The following is a 20,988-nucleotide window of genomic DNA, read 5'->3' as shown; positions in this document are numbered from 1 at the left end:
CCAGCAGCAGTGGTACCGGCCCTCCCCTGCAATGGTACGGCCCCGTGCGGCCACCACCCCCACCCCCCCCCGGCGCTGCGGTGGTACGGCCCGCCCCGCCATGGAGCAGGAGCAGGCCGCGGCCCCGGCGCCAGCCCTGGCCGAGGTGCTGCGGCTGGTGCAGAGCGGCCACGAACCGCCGGGCGTGCGGCGGCCCCACGTCTCGCCCACGGGGGACAGCCCCACGGCCTCCCGCCTGCCGCCCCCCCCCAAGCCCTGGGAGCGGCCCCCGCACGGCTCCGCACACAGGTGACGTAGAAACGTACAAAAAACTTTTAACAAGAAGCGTAAGGGGGGAGGGGCCATCAACCACCGGCGAGTCGCAGGGCGCCTAGCCCGCAGCGCCGGCTGCAGCCAGACCCCCGCCTTCCTCTCCTCCTCCAGGCAGAGGAACGCACCACGGCCACTGTCCGGCTGCCGCGGCGTGCTGGGCTCCGCGGCACCGACCGCGCCCAGGGCGGCCCCGGCTCGGCCTCCTGTGTCCTGCGGCCAAAGCTGCGGCCTCCTGCAGCAGAGCCTTGGGCCTTCCTCGTGAGTCTCAAGCTTATGTCTTGAAATAAAGCAAACAAAATATGTCCAATCACTTTTAACACGTATCCATCATTAAGGCATACGTTTCACAAGGATTTTTCTTCAAAACAATCTTCTTTTTTTCATCATTTCCAGCATTCGTTTCATGCTGGCTCATGACCTCTTCATCTTTGCAGCTGCAGCCAGTGCTCTGAGAACAAAGAACCCCCACCACTCGACCCAGCAGCCCCGTGGGAACAGTGATACTGCTTGATTTCCATACGCCACATCTCAACAGCTAATGATACTTTCAGGAAGTGCAAACAAACTTCAACAGAGCCACATTTCCTCACTGTTCAGCTTGGAAACAACCCTGTCTCAAATACAAAACGTAAAATTAATCTTGCAAACGTTCAAAGAACCTGAGAACTGACTTAAAGGTTGAAACCCGCAGGGGGCAAAAGCAGGGCTGACACATGCCTCTTCCTTCGCAGCATCATCACCACTGTGCTCAAGGACTACTCCACATTGAGCTTTGTTTTTATGTTCATGGCTGCCAGCTCTGCCACAAAGTAACGGAAGACGTGGGGCACAGGGACAACTTCTATGGTATCCACCTTGTTGCAGACAGAGCAGGAGTACCTCCTGTTGCTTGTCACAGAGGAGGAGTGCGGTGGTTTCTCCAGCACAGGAGAAGTCATGCTGCCACAGCTCATGCAGACATAGGCTATGGAGCCATCAGAGCAGTTGAACAGGCGGTCTTGCAGCAAGAAAGATGTGCCATGAGCCAGCAAAGCATCACGCTCCATCTCGCCAAAGCGAATCCCACCTTCCACATTCCTCCCCTTGATAGGCTGGTTGGTGACAGCGTCTCGGGGCCCTGTTGTCCTCACCTGGAACTTGTCTGAGACCATGTGGCGCAGGCGCTGATAATACACCACTCCCACAAAGATCTCTGCTTCCAGCTCCAGGCCACTGATGCCACTGTACATCTTTTCCGTCCCAAAGAAGTTATAACCTGCGCTCACTAAAGTCTCACCAAAATATTTCAAAGCCGAGTTCTTCTCCGTGAAGGTGAAGGGAGTGGCATCATAGGCAACGCCATGCAGTGCCGCTGACTTCCCCGCCATGCTCTCGATTAACATCCCAATGGTCATGCGGGAGGGAAAGCCGTGAGGGTTGAAGAGGATGTCTGGCACTATCCCATTCTCTGTGAACGGCATATCCTCAGCTGGCCAGAGCTGGCTCAGGATACCTTTCTGCCCATGACGGCTGGCAAATTTGTCTCCAACAGTTGGGTTTCGGGGAACCCTCACAGTGATGCAAGCCTTCTTGAATTTCCCAGTGCCACGGTCATTACTGCATAACCTGATGTTGTCTACAATGCCAACTTCCTTATTCCTGTGTAGGTGGAGAAACAATCACAGCAAAGGTGTCAGATGTGCTTTTATCTAGGAAAAGCAAATGAAGGAAAAGAAAACAAACAGCTTCCCAAGTCTCATAAAATGCCTTGGGACAGCTGGGGACACCACCATTCTTGAAAAGTACTATTCAGTAGTGAAGGAAATCAGACTGCATAAGAGTTAGAGCAAGGAAGAAGTACCCTGGCATCACACAAGTACCATTCATCTGCTTTTTCTAATACTAGAAGCATAGCTGCAGGTGATCAGGTAATGTGCCACCCATGATTTAAAATAAAGCTCATTTAAACCACGTTCATCTGTATCACAGTTTTAACTGGGAGACTGCACCCCAGTGCCATTTGTTTGTGTTAAGGCAGCAGTCCCTCTCCCTACCCCCAAGAAATTTGCACCATCTTTGTGGGATATAAAAATGAAGAACTGGGTTCAGTGGAAAGCAAAGAGGAGAGTTCAGAGCAGGAAGAGAAGGCAAAGTGTGAGCTGAGAGGGCTTTGCCAACAAGTTCAGGGTGTGCTGCTTCTCCAGGTGAACCCTCACCCTGATGTTCCATGTGCCCCGTGTCTGCTGCAGGATTTACTGTTGTTACAGAACTTCCAGCCCAAACTCTCCACTCATTTTGGAGATGACAGCTAAGGAATAAATACTCTTTGTCCCATGTTAAGACAAGATTACTCTTCTCCTTTGAAGTCCTAATAAACAGTGTTTGCAGAAGGCCTATACCTAAGTTTAGCTTCTATTTCAAAGCTATTATTTTGCTGTGTTGAAATGCAACCAGGGTACAGGCCATCACCAGAAAAAAAACAGAAATACCCCTACAACCGTGCTGAAGCCAAAGCCTCTGTCCTCTCTCTCCTCCAAGCCACACGTAAGATCTAGCAGTGTCTGCAGCACTTAGGACAGTAGGGAGAACTCCCTCTTAAGGGCCCAGGGTCTCTTGGCAAACTGGGGGCAGCAGCCGACACAGAGCTGGGAACCTTGTCTCTCTGTAGGAACCGAAATAATTATCTTATTTGGACCATCAATAAACAAAAGCTCAATGGCACAGCAGTAAAATGGTTCTCTAGATAAGGAACCTGAACTAAAGCTGGGCTGGCATGAGATAGCTAGGAAACAGGAGCGTGAGGTGGGAGAGCCAAAGAGGGTTCCACAAGTGCAAGGACAGGGCTGAGCTTACAGATCCCCACCACCATGTGCCCAGTCTCTTTGCCATGTTCTGTCACCACGACGACTAATTCTATGAGTCCACAGCAGTCTCCTCAGGACAGCTAAGGCACCACTTATCACAAACAAACCTTCCCAGTAATGCCAATTACTGCGTTACTCAAGTGCTCCTCAAACTACACAGTGTTATCCTCACTCTATCAATGCTGTAGAGAGACACAGACAAAGCCTAAAGTTGTACAGATGACTGGGAGCACAGGATGCATTTAAATATATCAGGTTTTGTCAATGTTTTTGCTTCCCTTCCCTGAAAGAATTAAGAGCATTTTAATGAAAGCCTCAGCAGCCTTCTCTCTTTCAACTGAAGTTAAAAAATCTTGCAAAACTTTGCCCCAAAATATCCCAGGGGGAGGGAAGGGTGTAGTTAACACGTTTTAATCTAGCGGTTTGGAAGCTGCAGTGTTAATAAAAATTGTATTTGAACCCCTAAGCCTGTAACAACTTTTATTACAAGGTTTTCTGGCAAGTCTCTGGGACCAGGCACTTCAGTTTGGGTTTCTGTTTGGTGTTTCTTTGGGTTTTTTCAGGCAGAACACCTTATGTGAGTCAATTAACAAAAAGCTACAGAAAAGGACTGTGGGGCATGTGCAGAGGAACAGTCCTTGGGAGGCAGCAAGATATTTCTGCAAGTTTTTTCTTTTTACTGGCCTCACATTTTCCTCCTGGGAGAAGTCAGGCTCTGCAGCACACATTGGCTTAGAGAAAAGCCATGATACACACACAGGAGTCACCTGCAACATGAACTTCATGCTCCCTCTGTCAAGACATGGACAGTATTGTGAGAAGGAAAGGGAACACCTAGAGGAAAAAACACTGAAGCTCATCAGGGCCAGGAGCTCTCAAGACTGCTCACCACCAAGCATGCGGGGCCAAGAGGGACAAGCTGTACTTACGGATAGTAGATAGTGAAGGTCTCCCCTGTGTTGAGGTTCATGTAGCTGTAGAAAGGGTCCCCAGGCTGTAGGAGAGAGCCAACAAAAGGCAGTCCATCAGCATCCAACTTCTCTGTAACATTCGGATCACCGAGCCTGATGCCAAATACTAAATTGTCGCCTGTCCTGCTGGCTTTAAGGGAAAGGTCAATGCTCTCCATCTTGATAACGCTTCCATAAGCAAACCCTCTCTGCCAGGAAGTTTTGTTCACAATCTAAAAAGAAGAAACAAAGGCCTGTTAAACGCTTGCTAATAACTTCAACAAAGACAGCATTTACATTCCAATCCCATGTGTACCTTTTCAACATTGCCTTCCTAAACAAAGCCTCCCAGCAAGTCACTGGTCCAAATGGCCCACATCTCTTGTAACCCCAGTATTTGTCAATGCTGGAAGCCCTGCTGCTGCCTTGCATAAGGGAGGGAGCTCTGCTCTACTCTCAGTACACCCAGCACTACCTGTGCAAAAACTCTTAACTGCTGTTGCTCCTGTATCTGCCCTAACAGGCTCTGTGGACTAGCAGAAGCAGAAAATGGTCTCTGCTCAGCTAGGTACCACTCTTCTTCCCAGTCCTCCACACCAAACTCCTTTAGAGGACAGCAGGCTCTGTTTTGGTGGCTTACCATTGCATCTTCCATGTCATAGCCGCTGTAGGAGATGACAGCCACAATTGAATTGGTGCCGATCGGGTAGCTGTCCATACCATAATAGTCATACATGCTGGGCCGCACCAGAGGGCTCTGGGGAGTGTGAAGGTGGTACAGCTTGTTATCTGAGCGATCCTTGTAGTTATAAACTGGAAACCCCATGGTTTGCTTTCCTATAAAGAAAGACAGAAAGTTGCATTTATTCAGGATCAATTCAAAGTACATCTGTGTTTCATCCTCTGTGTACCTTGTTAAGAAGAAAGCGGAAGAACAGTTTAGAGGGATTATTGATCTTAAACCCCTTGGAATTTAGTAGTTGTCCTAGTCCAGCTACAAAAGTTTCTAAGAACCACATTACTCAACTCCTTTCACGGCATTTCATAAAGGACTATTTGTAATTTTGTGTCTTCTCTGCAATTTCAAAATCTTCAATCAGGTTGGTATAGTGGTTTTTGGTTTGTTTGGGTTTCTTTTTGTTGCTGTTGGTTGGGGGGCTTTTGTCTCCTCTCCCCAGAGCTTCCCATAGTGAGACACACCTTACTTATTTCCAGGCCAAAAAGTATTTGCTGCTGCAGTATCAATGTATTGACAAGGAAAACAAGTTTTAAACAGTCATGTTGGTACTTTCAGAAAGGTATGAAAAAGTGGTAGTGTTTTAAGGACATCTTTCTGATAATATTGCCAGAAATTTAATCTGCTAGCAATGGTACTGAGGAAATGAGAGTTGCTCTCGAAATCCCTACCTACACACTTAGCATGATTTTTTTTTTTTTTACAAAAAATAAGCTTGTTGCACATCACTTGCACCCCAGCAGATTGAAACCCCACTAAATACCGTATCCCAGCTTCTTTCAGACACCAAATAAATCAATTTAAATCTTTCTCAAATAGTTGTCAGAACCTCCCCCCACCCCTCTCCCGCTGCCACAGTGCTGTATTACTCTCTTGCTACAGATGCCAAGCAAGTGTCCTCTCAACAGCTGCACTGTCAAAGACTGCAGCCACTCACTGAAAACAGGTGGCAAGGAAACCTCACACTAACTACTGCAGAGCATCTACTGTAGCTGCTGGTTAGAAGTAGGTTAACCTCTGTCAGTTGTGGGGGATGAGAGGACTGTTGGTAGCACAGCTGTCAGACACAAGCAGCTGGTGCCATGCCCTTCACTTGTCTATACGATCAACAACATCAAATTAAGAAAAAAAACCAAACAAAACTTACTTTAGTAACATGAGTGCAATGACCTAGAACTGCCCACTGGAAGGCAGCCAGGATGATGAACTTCATTTACTTTGCCATAAAAAAAATAGCTGTTCAGAAATGTCAGTGTTGAAACGACGACTGGAAAGAGCTGTTATTTGGGAATGCAGGAAGACACAAGAGAGAATTTTTTGCCCCCCCCCTCTTCCTTCTTGCCCACGGACTTGTAGCACCTAATAAGTAAATATTTTAAGTACTACAGCACTTACCCATCTGGCACTGGTACATGTTTCTTGGACTTTGGTTGTGGTCAGAGAATGGGATGAGATTGGCCACCACGCTCAGAATGCTGTGAGGGAAGAGCTCCTGGTGAGTGGTCACTTTGGGTTCCACCTCTGACTCCAGCGAGGCCACATTCATGAAGATCTGCAAGCATCAAATGGGACAATGCTCACTTGCTTCCTTCTTTTAAAGGGAAGGAAGCAAAACAAAGCTGCCTCAATGTCTTTTTTTATTCATTTCAGTTTTAGCTGTGGTTGTTGCCTTCACCTTAGTGAATTAGCGGGCAAGAAAAATATCAGACAGCTATTAAACTACTTATCACAATCACTGACCAACTGCAAGGAAAGCAAGCATGGGAATACAAAAACTCCTTCCTGTCTCCTGTTTTGATTGTTCCAAATGGCCAATTTCTCTGGCAAGCCAGTGCTTGGCTGCCCGCAGCCAATTTGGAGAACACAATGTAACAGAGGTGAGACCATACACACAAGACAGCAATCCTTCACCTTAAAAGCTTTGCAAAGTTAGTACTGAGAAAGCAGCTTTCAGTATTTCAAAAAGATCCCTACAATCCATCTAAGGCATGGAAACCAATTAGCACAAGGTGAGAAAAACCTTTGGCCACCTATTCTAGTTGTTCAACACAAGCTCCCTATGTCCAACCCTCAGCTGCTTTCACAAATATTTCACAAAAAAACCCACATTGTTTTTGATGCCAGGTACATCTGTAATAGTCAGCACTTTATAAAAGAAATAGGCAAACCCCACCTGTTCCAGAGTACCGATCCATTCAGTCCTTCCATAGAACAGGTTTCTGACAGGCCGCACCATCCGGCAAGGGGTAGTAAAAATGAACAACCCAGGATAGAGGCTGGGTTTTCCCGTCATTGGGATAAGGACCACTTCTGCCCGTGCAGGAAACCTCTTCTCTTGTGTTATCTGTTTGTAAAAAGAAATACCGATTTAGAAACAGAAACCAACACTGGTTTAGTTAAGCTGAATCCAACACAATGAAAACATCAACCAAAGGTGTAGCTACTAATATAAAATGCCAGAGAACATTTAAAAATACTTCTAGAAAAGTCTCCACCAAAGAAAGGACTGAATAAGTCTATCTTACCTTTTTCAAGAAAAAACGACTTCATAAACCAGCAGACCAAACATATGGATATAAGCAAGAAAAACAGAAACGCCCACTCCAACACTAGCATACAGTCAAAGATAACTTACTGGTTCAGATAAAAAAAACCACCCAACAAATTAATGGAAGTTTTAAAATACAATTCCAAACATGCCTATTTTTGACCACTGCATATTGAGGTTGTTTAGCTAGGAAACATTTTAGACAAGACAACCTTGAAACGGCGAAGGGTTTCTGCAATCTCAGGAGCCAACTCCCGCTCCACCCAGCCCACTACAGAGCCGTCCAGCACAACTCTGTAACACTCTGTGTAAGGCTTGCTTGGAGTTGCATCGATGGGGGTGACACCTGTAAGAGGGGGTCAGTAGAAGGAACAGTCAAAAAAGCAAAGAAAACACAGAAGTCATTTCTGCAGGAAGACTCAATCCACACCAAAAAGCTTTCCGAGACATCAAAAAATTTCAGATTGACAGGGCAAAGCTGTAGATCACTTAGTGGAAAATACGAAGCATGCACCACTAAGAATGCCATTTCCCTCCTCACTTTTCTGACTGAATAAGGACTCCCATTACTGTGGTAATCACAAGTGAGCTGCAGTTTAATTCAAGTCATCAGCAGCATTAGAAAGTCACTGCTTGGTCCAATTTCTTAGAGCTTGTACTGTGCAACCCCTTGTGCTTAAGTGAACATCTTCACTCTACAGCACAAAGCTAAGGGAGATTTACACTGAACTTTATGGTCTCCAAAAGGCTGACACACCTGTAGAAGCAAGGTGCTACATACCACTAAGCAGAAGCACAGCAAGTACAGGTTTAACTCGATTTCACCTTCTCAACAGTGTACAGTGATGGTATCTGGAGAACCTTGCCCAGATACAAGTTTGCAGAGCAGAAAGGTGAAAAGGAAGACTGCTTTGTTCAGTGATCAAGCCAGTAAAACATACCAAGGGAACATAACAAGGGTGGAATGTCTGTCACAGGTGCCATCTCTGTCACTATTTCACACACAGCTGTCATGTGGTTCATCAGACCGCAGGGTTCTCCATCTGGGGTGTCCACAGGGCACAGGAACCCCCAGGATTCAGGCAGCAGCTTGCGGACAGTTGTAGTTCTCATTTGGGAAAATGCTGCCCCTCTGTGTATGCAGCGGAAGTGGGAAAGGTAACGAATGAAATTTAGCTTGTCACCCACCACACACAGACCACTGTCCTGTAACATGCCCAGGCCTGGGGAACAAAATGGAAATTTTATGTCAGGATGTCATTCAGCTGTAACAAATTAAGTATGATGTTATAAGGCAGTTCCTTATTTTTCACTGACAAGCCCTAAAGATGCTTACACAGGACGCCGACAACAGAAAGCACTTGTGCTGTTGCTCGTGCACAGGCAACTCTGTGTCCTGTAAGAGGCCCAGAGACTGAATTACAAGCTATTGCTTAAAATCCAGCTCCTTTTAGAAACACGTGAAAGTCATTCCCAGTGCAGTGACTTGGGGATTTGCAGCTGGTACTTTGTACTGAAGGTCTATGGCCTTCTGATTTCATTGCATTTTCTAGTCAACATTCCATTACATCACCACACTAGGCACTTCAGGGAAGCACCAGGTGAATTTGAAATTACATTAGTGAAGGCATTTCTCTCCATTTAAGATCACATGACCAGTGGGGCTGTCCTGACACATAAATGCCCCTTCTCTGTCTTACACTGCACCTTTTATGAAGAAATAAGTCTTTGGAGGAAAAAAATATGGTTGTTGTTTTAGACAATGCTAAATTTAGTTTCAACTGTTTATCTGAGTAGAGGCTTTGCTTTAATAGCTAACCTGTTTACACCATGCATACAGTCTATGCCTGAGGAGAAATCTTGCCTTTCTCTTCAACTATTCCTTTGCTCAAACCACTTTCACTAATTCAGTTATGCCTGCATAAAAGCAGCTGTTTTCAGTTAAGAGCTCAGTTTTATGTTGTCTCTCATCCTGTTTAGCAGGAAAAAAAAAAAGGCTTCTTCAGCCTGAAGATTTACCCGTTTTAGATCGCAGGTTACCAGTTGCCAGAAGATATTCAAATGGCTTGGTAAAGTCTGTTGCCAGGCCGAATGCCTTCACCAAGCTGTCTGCATTTATGCTGATATCTGCCTTTTCTGTTTTTTTCTCCAAAACAAACTTAACAGATTGAAGCCAGCTTTCAAGCCTCTCCTATGGTTTAAAAGTGAGAGATTTAAATTTAAAACAGGAAAATAAAAGCTCAAGGTAAAACTTCAGATCAGTTGGATGTGCTACAGAAATCCTCTGAAATCAGCAGGATGGACAACTTTTAGCGAGCTGAAAGTTCCAGCTGTTTCCCACACCAACTTCATTTTATCAAAACACTTCACACCAACACAGACTTGTACAGAAAAACCCCATCCAACAACTTAGTAATCAATCCCACCCAGACTAGTGACGAGCCTGGCAAACAAAGTACAATAACAGAATTTCATAAACAAAACCAAAACCAGAAACTGTACTATAATCTGACCGCAAGAATAACTCTACTGATTAGCCTGCTAAATACAGTGATGAAGTAAACCCAAATTATTAAGTAAGTTTAGATACCAAAACTTGAAGGCCATGGACACACAGTACTCAGATGTTGCTGAGATAATGGACTGGATTTTCATTTAAACTGTAGTTTGATCACTGCTGTGATCTTTGATACTATATAGAAACAGGGAAAAGGACATAAGTTAGCCAAGAATGCTTTGAACTCTTAGTAAAAATCTACTCTATACAGCCACACTGTGTCTAACTGTATGCTCTATAGTCTATGTAGGATCTTTACATTCAAAAAGGGGCTGTTAACTCACTCCCTCTGCTGATCTGACAGGCCCAGGCAGGAAAGCAGCCTTACCTGGTTCCTGGCGGCAGTTCCATATAGGGCTAAAATGCTTCACAGAACTCACTATTTTATTTCTAAACTCACTGAAACCACTCAAGTATTAGAGAGGTTTTAGTACCCTTTCAGAAAAACAATGCTAAAGAAAATTTCAGCTAAACCAGAAAAGAACAGTTAAAAAAAAATATCTAATAACTCAGAGAAGTATCTTTACTTAGGGATGGGAACTACTGCTTCACAACAATTTTCATGGGATAGGCAAGCTTCTGAACAGGAATACCTTCCTCCTGGCAACCTGCAATGACGAATCCCTAGAAATAAACTGAATTCAAATTGAATTGGAAGAGAACAGGAAACTGCCTTTTTACATCACCGGTGATACATTAACTCTGTAAGTCAGAAGCATGCTATCAACTTCTTGATCGATAAAGGAATTTAAAGATGGAAGAGCGACGACATCATGAATCATCACTTTTGGAAGATAGGGGGTGTGGGTGGGGAGCAGTTATTGTCTTACATGGCCATGTGAAACAGCAGCAATACCACAGGCAGGTCTCCACCACTCCCATATCAATCAATACAACAGAAGTACGCTCTTTCCAAACCTTCTTCAAACACCAGAAGGATTCATATTCCTCCTTCCTGAGACTCCCACCCTGAATGGGGCACTTTCATTTGCTCTGGAAGGCTATGAAGCTCTGTATTCCAGGTTCCAGGTTTTGTACAGGCTGTTCTTCAGCATATTCAGCACCCTACACTGAGACAGCCAAGCCTTCCTCAACTACACTGCCTGGTCAGACTACATCCAGCATGCTCTCAGCCTTCATAGCACACCCAGGCTGCCCAGCCTGGCCTCCAGACTTCTCCTGTCCCCATGGTCACTGTGGGGTCAGGACTGGACAACCAATACATTCACAGGTTTAAACCCCACAAGACCTTACCTTTAAGAACATAAGGAAAAGCTGTCCTGGGGTAAGCACTTCTTGATTCATCAGACTGTCTGGGTTATCCTCCATGCACTCCCCTTTGGCAAAAGCATACAGCTTCCGGGTCATCATACAGAGCAGGTAGAATTTTTCAGTTCTGTCTGTCAGGTGTATGCAGATACACTTGCTGGAGGAAGAAAGGAGGACAGCTAACACTGTCTCTTCATGCTAGCAGTTCTTCAAGTTTTTCCTAAGTAATTTTTTTTTTTTTTTTTGGCTAAAAAGCCTGACAAGGCACAGGCTTTTCCAGTTGCCCTTAGAAGAAAATTTCAAGAAATAATAATAAAACCCCCACAAATCCAGAGATGGAGCTGAAAACCAATCAACTTGCCTTTTAAGGGGCTAGTTTTATTAGGGATATACCTGGATGATTAGATGAAAATGAACCTTGTGGAAGACTGATTTTACACACCCTGACGTCAGATGTCCTTGTAAGTACAGTTCATGTAAACAGGTATTTAAGTTAGGACCAGTCAACAGCTGGGGTCTGCATGTTATTTTACAGTAGCTGTGACACCAAACACACACAGGCACATATCCACATACGTGCACCCCACCCCGAATCTGAGCTGCTTCTGTCAACGCTATCAGTGTCCTGCTGCAGAAAACCCAAATGCCCACTGCTATCAACCCATGTGTGGAAAACTTTGGGCTGAACACCACTCTAGCATAAGCAAAAAGGCAAGCCCCACCTAATTCTCACTAAAGCTGATCCAGTGCTGCCCAAGATGCTTGAGATCACTTGCACTCCAAGACACAATAGTCTTGTGTCAGCACTCAGAGATTGTTACAGCTTTTCACTTCTGCCCTACGTCGCCCTCTACTGAAGCCTTCGCAACGAAAATCGGAGCGATTCCAACTTTCCTGAAAGTACCCATTCACATCCTAGGTACAACGTTCTGTGCTTCCAGCTGGTCTATGGACTTTTAAGTGGCCCTCTGAGGCACATGCAGGCCGACCTTGTGTTTCCAGCAACCTGACCACTCCCTATGTACTCGAGGACCTGGGCACCCCAAATGATCCTTTTCCTGTGCTAAAAATCCTCTTAAAGAGCAAACACATAATTTACTAGGAAAATAAATTATTTAGTTGAATGCCTGTCACACCAACAGTCTCAAAGCCAGCTCTTCCTTCCTTTCTAACTTATTCCATGGAAGAAGCAAGATTTTACAGCATCTAATTACCATTTTAAAAGATAAATGTAATTCTTGTCATAGCTGCCAATGACTGTGTGACACTAATAAAGTGTTGCAAATTGCAGTGCTTCTGTTCAACGGCCTCAAGCAGTCACAGACCTAGTTTTAACCTTCTCTTTTTAAATATTCTTATTTTTCATCAAATACATCAGAAAATCGTATCTAAATAGCAAGTGACACCTGAAATCATTTTGGGGATACCTGTATCAACCCACTAAAACACATATTTCTGAACACCACAAAGATTATCGGAACAACCTGGAGTCTTATCAGAAACTGTCCCTGGCTATTGTTCTATAAATGCATGTGAAAACCGTAACAAAGCCTGATGCCATACGGCAGAGCACTCTTAAACCTGCCTATAATTTCAATATACACTGAATCACATGCTCCTACATGCATACATACATACTTCAAAATGAAATCTGCCACCTGTTCATTGCTGTACCACTCAGGAAGGTTAAGTTTTACTCTGAAGCTCCTTCCCAGGTATTCGAGGACATTCTGCTGTGTCAAACAGCCTGCATCCACTACTGCTCTCATCATCTCAGTAACGCAGTTCACATAAAAGGTGTCACTTTCCTTTTCTTTGACCAACTCTTCAAAAATCTTGTAGTCTGGGAAATTAACTAATGCCTGAAAGACAGATGTGTATCAGATCAGAAAAACATGTCATAGCAGCACCTGTCCATACAATACAGCAAAAGAACTAGGGCACCCCACTAACCTAGGTTTCCAGTCCTCTGGAAATATCTTTCCACCATGCAAATGGAAAAATACCCTGGCATTGAGGTGCTTAGAGAGTAACGCAGAGGATATTCATACCTCGATGATGATCACAAGTACTCCCAATCCAATGAGACCCTTGGAAAAAATGGAACTTGCACCCTCAAAATTTACAGGTTTCTTTTGTTTAGGTAAAAATTACTACTATCTTTACAGAATGAATTCACATGGAAACATGAATTTAATTCACCATTGTCTCAAGCTGCTACTTCTCATGAAAACCAAAAGGCAATTCAGCTCATACCTAAATCCAACATTCTTAGTTAGCTCTTTGTGTTATAATGGCTTCCTAATAGTTTTCTAATTGTCAGAGTTAAGCAAGTACTCTGTCCACCAATGACTTCTGTATTTACTGACAAATGTGCCTCAACCTTAAGTAACTATTTGTTCATTACATTTAAGCAAGCTTCAAAAAGTTCAGGAAAAATTGAAGGCTACATGAAAAACCAAGGTAGATTTCTTTATGAATGGGGGCAATGTAAGCTCAGTTCTGCTGCTTGGTAGTCATGATACAAACAATCTGGAAGCAGCCTGAGCACATGCTGCCTCTTGTACAATAGAGAGCACTGGGATGACCACACAGCAAGAAGACACCAGAATTACAGCCAGAACAGAAGCCACAGCAGGACCTGGATGGGCCACAGGAAACAAGTACAGTGATGCAGGGGGAGGGTGGATGCTAACCCACCATGACTACTTATGGCAGAATTTGAACTTCAGACAAACAGCCTGCTTATCCTGAGATCCCATGAGCTACCAGAAAGTTAGTACAATTTCTTTGCATATTAAAACAACAGCTAATCAGCTACTTTTGGCAACTACTTTCGCTGAAACAGAAGTTAAAGAAAAGCATTCAAGGAAAAGTGAAATGCATTCTGCAACAGCAATGTGAATACAGCAGGCTGAAAGATACAAATTCACCAAGGTCGATCTACACGATGCTTCCATCACGTAGCCACTGATTTGCTCTAACAATTTGCTGCTGTAGCTGAAATACACTGCTGAAGTGCTCTGCATCTGCCACCAGAGAAAGCATGCTTTTACATGGTAATTTAAAAAGTCTTGGCTCAAGTGAAACTTTTGCCTGCTATCCAAAGAACACTTTACATCCATCAAATGTGCTCAAACAGACCCTTCCAGATCTTCACTGCTTCCAGTTCCAATCAGAAACAGCATTCTATTTTTCTCCTTACAAACAAACAAAAAAAAAATCCATTCACTGTTTACTTTCAGATGGGACAACCTGACTTCAATCATTAATGTTTTTCACTCACCAAACACTCAAGCTGTCATCCTGATCTTTCACATTAGGTGACAAACATTTATATCCTCCAAGAGCTATTCATCCAGAGCCTTTATCAGCAAAAAGCCATGAAACCCATGCGTAACTCTCCCCTCCTCTCCTGACTCCCCCCTCCACATTCCTTTTACATTCCTGTTACATTACAGGCATAAACCTGGTTTCGACTGTAGTTCTTCAGTCACTATAGGAAGGATGACTGAACATACTTAACATGGAATTAGCTTCTTCTTGTTACTTAAATAAAAATGCTTAGCAAAACTGCCGTATTTATTCAACACAGAAAGCACGAGCATTAAGTGTTTACCTTCAGAGCAAATCCCAAAGGAAGGAAGAACAACTCTTTCTGAAAAATGAAATTCAACATGACACAACCATTTTCCAAGTAGTGAAGGTTCATGTTTATTGCAGTGTGCTCATCCTTAACACAGTGCATCACTACTCCTGCAAAAATTAACACAAGCAAAGAACAACATGAGCTGTTACAAAACCAACCAGCTGCATTGCTGTGACATGTTCAAACAGGTGTGAGACAATTCATGAGAGAAACTTTGGTACTTCGTGGCTGAGAACAGGAGGTAGATAACTAGCTGCAGCATCAGTCTGCCATTTCAAATAAATCTACCAGCTCAATTCAGTTCTTAGTGGACAAATGTCACAGGACAGCCAGCACACTTGCTGAGAGGCTTGGAAGATGCATAAAGTTTTCTTGAAAAGGAAAGCCCCAGGCCCCAACTATTCTGCCTGTAACTTTAGGTTGTAAGATACAGCAACACACAAGTGCTCTTCCTAATTGTACTCCGGTCATTTTCACATCCCTGTGTTCGGGGTGGTACCCGCGTTTCCTGGTCCTGCCCCCTGCTATCCACTGCAGGACAAAGAAAAATGAAACAAATGGGACCGTTTAAACTGGCACTGCCTTGAAATGAATTAACGTGGAATTATGGTGTGTGCTCAAGCACCACGGTCCAGTCAAAGCAGCAGCTAGTAACACCGGAGTTTAAAAACTAACTTTTCTGGCTTAATTTTAAACTCCTTTTACTTAGTGTACATGACAAAGGTATGGGTCAGCCAAGGATCTAGTTAACCTGCTTTCATGTACATTAATCTGCCATCTTGAAGTATGGATAAACAAATTCCATTAAATCAGTCCAGTTCAGAAGTTTACACTGACTTCTACTGAAGACAGGGTTTTAGTTACACCTTCCACAAACCAAAAGGTTACAGGTACTGTGAGGCCTGGAACACACCACCTCACTCAGCATGGTTAGCTCAGACAGCTCCCACAAGGCAAGCACCTGCCTCATGCTTGCACCACCACAGCAGTGCTCACCCTGTATTTTTATATTTACTAAACCCCAGAAACATCATACAAGAACTACAGTAAAACAAACTACCAGGAGTTAGCTAGGTCACTCCTGTTTGTCCCAAGCAGTTACTAGCAGGATGCTGCAGGAAACTGTTCAGCTTACCGTACTCCGTGAAACCAGGGCCTCTGTTTTTCCATTTGTGTCTTGTCATCGCAAGAGGGAAATTTCGCCTGGGCATAATCAGCATCCTAATAACTTTTTCTAAGCCATTAATTATGAAGTAGCCTCCCATTTCCTTGCAGGAGAACAAAAATTACTTTAACATGCTTAGAAACTCATAACCCAGCATTTAAAGAAAGAGACAAAACCGCTTGTATTATACTGTGTTATACAGTAAACACAAAAATGTAGTGTTTTAACTTGAAACACATAGCAAGACATACGTTTCAGCATTGCATTTGGAAAGGCTGCACTCCTTGCCAGTGACTATTAAGTATAAATGTAGCATAAAGTGCAAGGAAAGGGATGCATATTCCACAATTTAAAGGAAGGAAGAAAAAAACAAACCCAACAAAAAAAACCTGTGTGGTCAACTGAGTGGATTTGGAGAGCTGATGTTAACTATTTTTTTAATAAATAGTCTGAAGCTCTCATTCTGAGTTTATAAACCAGAGGGATTTTCAGTGCAGAAAATCTCCTTCTGGTCACATACAAACTTAACACTGATAAATGTATAGCTCCCCAAATGGTATGGCATTAGACACAAGGTGTTTCAGCAGCAAGTAATACCATGAATAAAGATACAAGTGGCATACTACGGGGGCAGCAATAGTATGCCACTATAGAACTTCTTTCATAGCTTGCTCACTCTTTTTGTGAGCGCAAAATACAGCACTAAATAATTCTGTACTCAGTTACCGACAGCTGACATGCTACTGGGGAGACAAGGAAAGAGCTGCCAAAGACAACGGAGAATAAAAATGTCTCTTTCAATGTCTGTTCTCTGAATCTTTGTCTCCAGATGCCCATTCACAGCAACACAGCCTCAGCTGCTGGTTAGCAGTTGAGAAATCATACACTGGAACTGCAGGTGTGAGCACGAAACAGATCCCTCTATTCAAAGACAGCTATGACTGCAGTTTTTTCAAGATGCTGTATGGAACCACCGTAAACTGGGTATGTTCAGAGAAAACAGCAAGCGGAACTTGAAACAAAATATAAATGCTCAAGTCTTGTAAAAAGAAGCTGGTCTGATACACTGCTCATGTAAAACGCAGATTTTCCTGACCCACCAAATCCCCATTACCTCTTCCTCCTCATGGTGCTGCATGAGCTCTTGCGGAGAAAGATTATAGAGATTGCACAATTTGGACTTCACCATGATTGGAATGTACCCCAGGGGCTGTTTAATAGTCCCTTGTAGCTCACCATTCACCGACCAGCTAATGTCAGCCTAAAATGACACAATGCAAAGAGTGAGCAAATTAAGTCGCCCTTTTAATCTTTCCTGCTATATCAACCATACATTTAATATAACCACAACCTGTTTAACAAACTTCTGTTGCTGTAAAATGTAATAATACAAAGCAGAACTAGTAGATACATGCATAAAGATGATGCTCTGGAAAACAGTCAACGTGGGTTTACAGGTTGAAGAAAATCATACAAGCCTAGAAGAAGGTGAAGAAGCTGTTTAGTAGAGTGGAACAAAGTTGATAGAGCCTACTTTGCCTTTCAGACACTTCAACAGAGCAGTCTAAATAAAAAAAGGCAGCCACAGGATAGGAAAGGAAACCTCAGAAGTTAGTTAACAGCTAGAAGAAAAAGTGGAAGAAAACAGAAAGCGCTCAGTGAGAGGACTTCCAAACTACAAGCTTGCAGAGACCTTTCCTAAGATTTGTTCACTTAACATGTTCACAGGTAATCTGAAAAGTGAGAAAGAAAAGTGTGTGTGAAAGAAAATGATTTATCAACAGTAACAAGATCCGGCAGCACACATGCAGGAGGACTCCTTTATCGTACAAAACAAGGTAATGAAATGCACTGCAGGCATAAACAATCCTAACATTATATGCAGGATGACAGGCTTTAAAAGAGCTGCTGCCACACAGGAAAGAAACATCAGCATAGGTTAACTGAGCCTTAGGGATTACTAGGGAAGGGAAGTGTTACTGTGCCCCTCTAAATCCACAGTGCAGCCTCACACTGACACCTCTGCACAGTTCTGGTCTCCAGCTTAAGCGATGACTACAGGTACAAAGTGGCTCCCATAGCAGCAGCAGCTCAGCAGACAGGGGCCTGCTTCTCACCTTGGGGAAATGAGAAGGGCAGAAGAATCTAAGGGAGGGGTACATGGTTAAAGGCAGCTCAGTGGCAACAAGAAATGATTACACACTGCTGATTGCTGGGCAAGGGCTGGCAGCAGGAGAGACTAACCAAACCTGTCCCAGCACAAGGCAGTACCTTCTCACACAAGGCACAGCAAAATGTTTTGTTCCAACTGTTCCAAGCACTTACAACTAAACATACACTGGAAAAACTGATGGGAAAGAAAAATAAAAGCACCTCTAGCTCAGGAAAACCCCAGAGTCACTGGGGAAATGGCAGTGAACAATCTCTGACTGCTCCACTTTCATCTTCACATAAGATGCTACACTTACAGTAGCTTTTATGACTGTTAAGTTGTAATGCTTCGGACAAAGAAGAAAAAAAAGGCTGAAATCGCAAGCAAACATTCCTTTGCACCGGGTGCCTCATGCAAACGAACAGCTCAGACACAACTGCACAACTTTAAATGAAAGCAGCAATGGCTGCGCGCTCCTTTCACGGTACAAAGGAGAACACTTGTTGGAGGTGCTTCTCCTTCTATAGGGAAATTTCAGAGCAATTCAGGATGAACATATGATGTGAACAAGAGCGATTCACAACCGCTGACTTCCATGCGGCAGCAACACTGCTTTTGAAATCAGGGTTCCCGCAGGAGCAAGGTATGGCCTGCCATGCTCTCTGGGATGACACAGTCTCCTTCCTCGGAGCACCGCCGGGGCCCGTGTGGAGGTAGTGCGGCAGAGCAGGGCCCGGTGCGGGGCGCAGCTCCCGCCCCCCTCGCGGCGGACGGCACCGGGCGGGGGGTCGCTCGCCAGAGCCCTCAGGGACGCGGGAGGGGCCGTGCCCCCCAGGGCTTCCCCGCGGGGCAGGGACCGCGCGGGGCGGGCGGCAGCCGGGCACTCACCACGATGCGGCCGCGGTAGGTGCTGCGCAGGCCGCGGCACTCGGCGGGGAACACCCTGCGCTCCTGGCACAGCGCGCCGGCCGGCACGGCGGGGGGGGCGAGGGACACCCCCGCCAGAGTCAGCGTCACCCGGCTGTCCTTCAGCGCCAGCTCCAGCGGACACAGCTCCTGCAACGGCACCGGCACCGGCTGCAGCGCGGCGGGGAGCGGCGGCAGCCCACAGCCCGCAGGCCCAGGCCCACAGGCCGTGAGGCCGCAGGCCCAGGCCCGGCCCACCCTGCTTCGCCCCCCAAACCTGCACGGCGCGGTAGACGCCCTCGCTGACGGCGTAGTTGAAGGACCTGATGTGGGCACCGGCCAGGTCGCGCCGGGCCCCGCTGCTGCGCGGCGGCCGCGGCCGCAGCCGGTGGGGGTCGGGGTCCGCGCTGCGCTCCGCCATGCCCGCCCGCCGCGCGCCGCCTCACCGCGGGAAACGGCGCGAGCACTGGGGGGCGCTGGGGGGCGCTGCGGCACAAACGGCCGCGTGCGGCGAGCGCGCCTGCGCACGCTCCCCCCTTCCCCTCTCCCTTCCCCTCTCCCCTCCCCTCCCCCCTCCCCTCCCCCTCCCCCCTCCCCTCCCCCCACCCCCCCGCGTGCAGCCCACCCTCGCTCAGGGCCCGCCCCCCGCTGCCCGGAGCCGCCCCCCGGCCCTCCCTGCCCCACACAGCTGTGCCCCTCTTCGCTGCCACCCATCCTCTGCCCCACCACCGGCCCCAGCCGCGTCATGGCCCCCCGCCGCCACCCCCAGCCGTGTCCCCCCACTCGGTGCCCCACAGTCACCCCCAGCCGTGTCATGTCCCCACTGCTGCCGCCCCCAGACGTGCCCCCAGCTATATGCTCCTCCCGGCAGCACTGCTGCACGACTGGGCCAGCTCCTGGGGTCCTACGTGGCAAGGGGGGTGTGCGACACCCACCACAGGGGGGTTTCCCAGGGGACCCGACACCCCAGGACCCGCTGCCACAAGGACACGCTGCAGCCTGTGGGGTTTGCATGTTTTAATTAATGATGGTTTAGGAGAGATGTGGGTAAGAGTCACCGGAGACTCACAAGCTCCGCCAGCCCCCCACACACATGCTGATGTGGGGGTGGCTGGTGACAAAACGGAGCCTGGTGGGTGCCAGCACTGCTTGTACCCCGCCGTCCTCTCAACACCAGGGTTTTCCAAGGGCTGCCGCGGTGGGCACTGGCAATGAGACACGATTACAAACCTACACGCAGCACAGCATCGCTCTGCTGGGGGAGAGCTGCACGTGGAAAGCAGGAAACGCTGAGAGCAGGGACATGCAAGCAGTCCTGACGGGTGCTGGGCACTGCAGCACTGGGCAGCCAGGCCACATGGATGAAGAGGCTTTTGAGCCTTTCTTAAGACTTCTCCGGCATTTTCTGTGGGCTGTGGCCAGCCACTGGATTGTGGTTGCACGGTAATCATGACCAAGCCGCTCTGAGACAAGCCACGTGGGAGCTACCTGAAACCCAGAGTCCAGCAGGGAAAATGCAGCCAGAGCACCTGGGCCTGAATCCTTCATGGCTGACGTGAAGTGACACAACTAAGCCTAGCAACATTCTGCAGTGTGATAGGTGTCTTCTGGAAACCCAGCACCATCCTTTGCAAAAGCTCAGGAAACAGAGCAAGACCTTTTCTATTGACCTTTTAGCTGACAGATGCTAGAAAATATTGTTGTGTATTCCTAAAAAAAGAAACAAAAGTCTCACAAGGGCTTGTGAGCATCACTTGCAAAGTGCTCCCACAGCTGCAGTGCTCAGGCCTCTGCCAGACGCATCCTCTGCTCCACCTCGTAGCTAATATTTTGGGCAAGACCTTAGGCACTGTGCTCCCCATCCTTTGTCATCTACCTCCTGCGCTTTACTTGGGGAGCAC

At 46.3% G+C, this 20,988-nt stretch overlaps 2 protein-coding genes across 2 annotated transcripts; one reads left to right on the top strand and one right to left on the bottom strand.

Moving 5' to 3' along the window:
- The first annotated feature begins 61 nt into the window (after positions 1 to 61).
- Positions 62 to 922, top strand: C13H6orf226 (chromosome 13 C6orf226 homolog). Its single transcript, XM_055725342.1, has 2 exons — positions 62 to 288; positions 747 to 922. Exons 1-2 carry the CDS (start codon positions 101 to 103, stop codon positions 811 to 813), a joined length of 255 nt encoding a protein of 84 aa, XP_055581317.1. The 5' UTR covers positions 62 to 100; the 3' UTR covers positions 814 to 922.
- Positions 295 to 19,555, bottom strand: POLR1B (RNA polymerase I subunit B). Its single transcript, XM_055725335.1, has 15 exons — positions 19,365 to 19,555; positions 19,070 to 19,237; positions 17,144 to 17,290; positions 16,000 to 16,132; positions 14,835 to 14,971; positions 12,854 to 13,077; positions 11,201 to 11,372; positions 9,409 to 9,580; positions 8,331 to 8,612; positions 7,602 to 7,735; positions 7,015 to 7,185; positions 6,237 to 6,393; positions 4,746 to 4,942; positions 4,085 to 4,338; positions 295 to 1,950 (listed from the first exon to the last, which is right to left on the bottom strand). Exons 1-15 carry the CDS (start codon positions 19,506 to 19,508, stop codon positions 1,068 to 1,070), a joined length of 3,375 nt encoding a protein of 1,124 aa, XP_055581310.1. The 5' UTR covers positions 19,509 to 19,555; the 3' UTR covers positions 295 to 1,067.
- Positions 19,556 to 20,988: the final 1,433 nt, after the last annotated feature.

This window comes from Falco cherrug, chromosome 13 (assembly GCF_023634085.1).
Source record: "Falco cherrug isolate bFalChe1 chromosome 13, bFalChe1.pri, whole genome shotgun sequence".
Classification (NCBI taxonomy): domain Eukaryota; kingdom Metazoa; phylum Chordata; class Aves; order Falconiformes; family Falconidae; genus Falco; species Falco cherrug.
The sequence above is the reverse complement of the archived record's forward strand: the minus strand, read 5'-3'. Positions and strand labels throughout refer to the sequence as shown.

Excerpts from the sequence above, each read along its gene's own strand:
- C13H6orf226 (XM_055725342.1), top strand. The coding sequence starts at position 101 with ATGGAGCAGGAGCAGGCCGCGGCCCCGGCGCCAGCCCTGGCCGAGGTG. Across the intron at positions 289-746 it reads CCGCACGGCTCCGCACACAG|CTGCAGCCAGTGCTCTGAGA; the intron begins GTGACGTAGAAA and ends TCATCTTTGCAG.
- POLR1B (XM_055725335.1), bottom strand. The coding sequence starts at position 19,508 with ATGGCGGAGCGCAGCGCGGACCCCGACCCCCACCGGCTGCGGCCGCGG. Across the intron at positions 6,394-7,014 it reads GGATCGGTACTCTGGAACAG|ATCTTCATGAATGTGGCCTC; the intron begins GTGGGGTTTGCC and ends TGATGCTTGCAG. Across the intron at positions 1,951-4,084 it reads ACCTTCACTATCTACTATCC|GAATAAGGAAGTTGGCATTG; the intron begins GTAAGTACAGCT and ends CCACCTACACAG.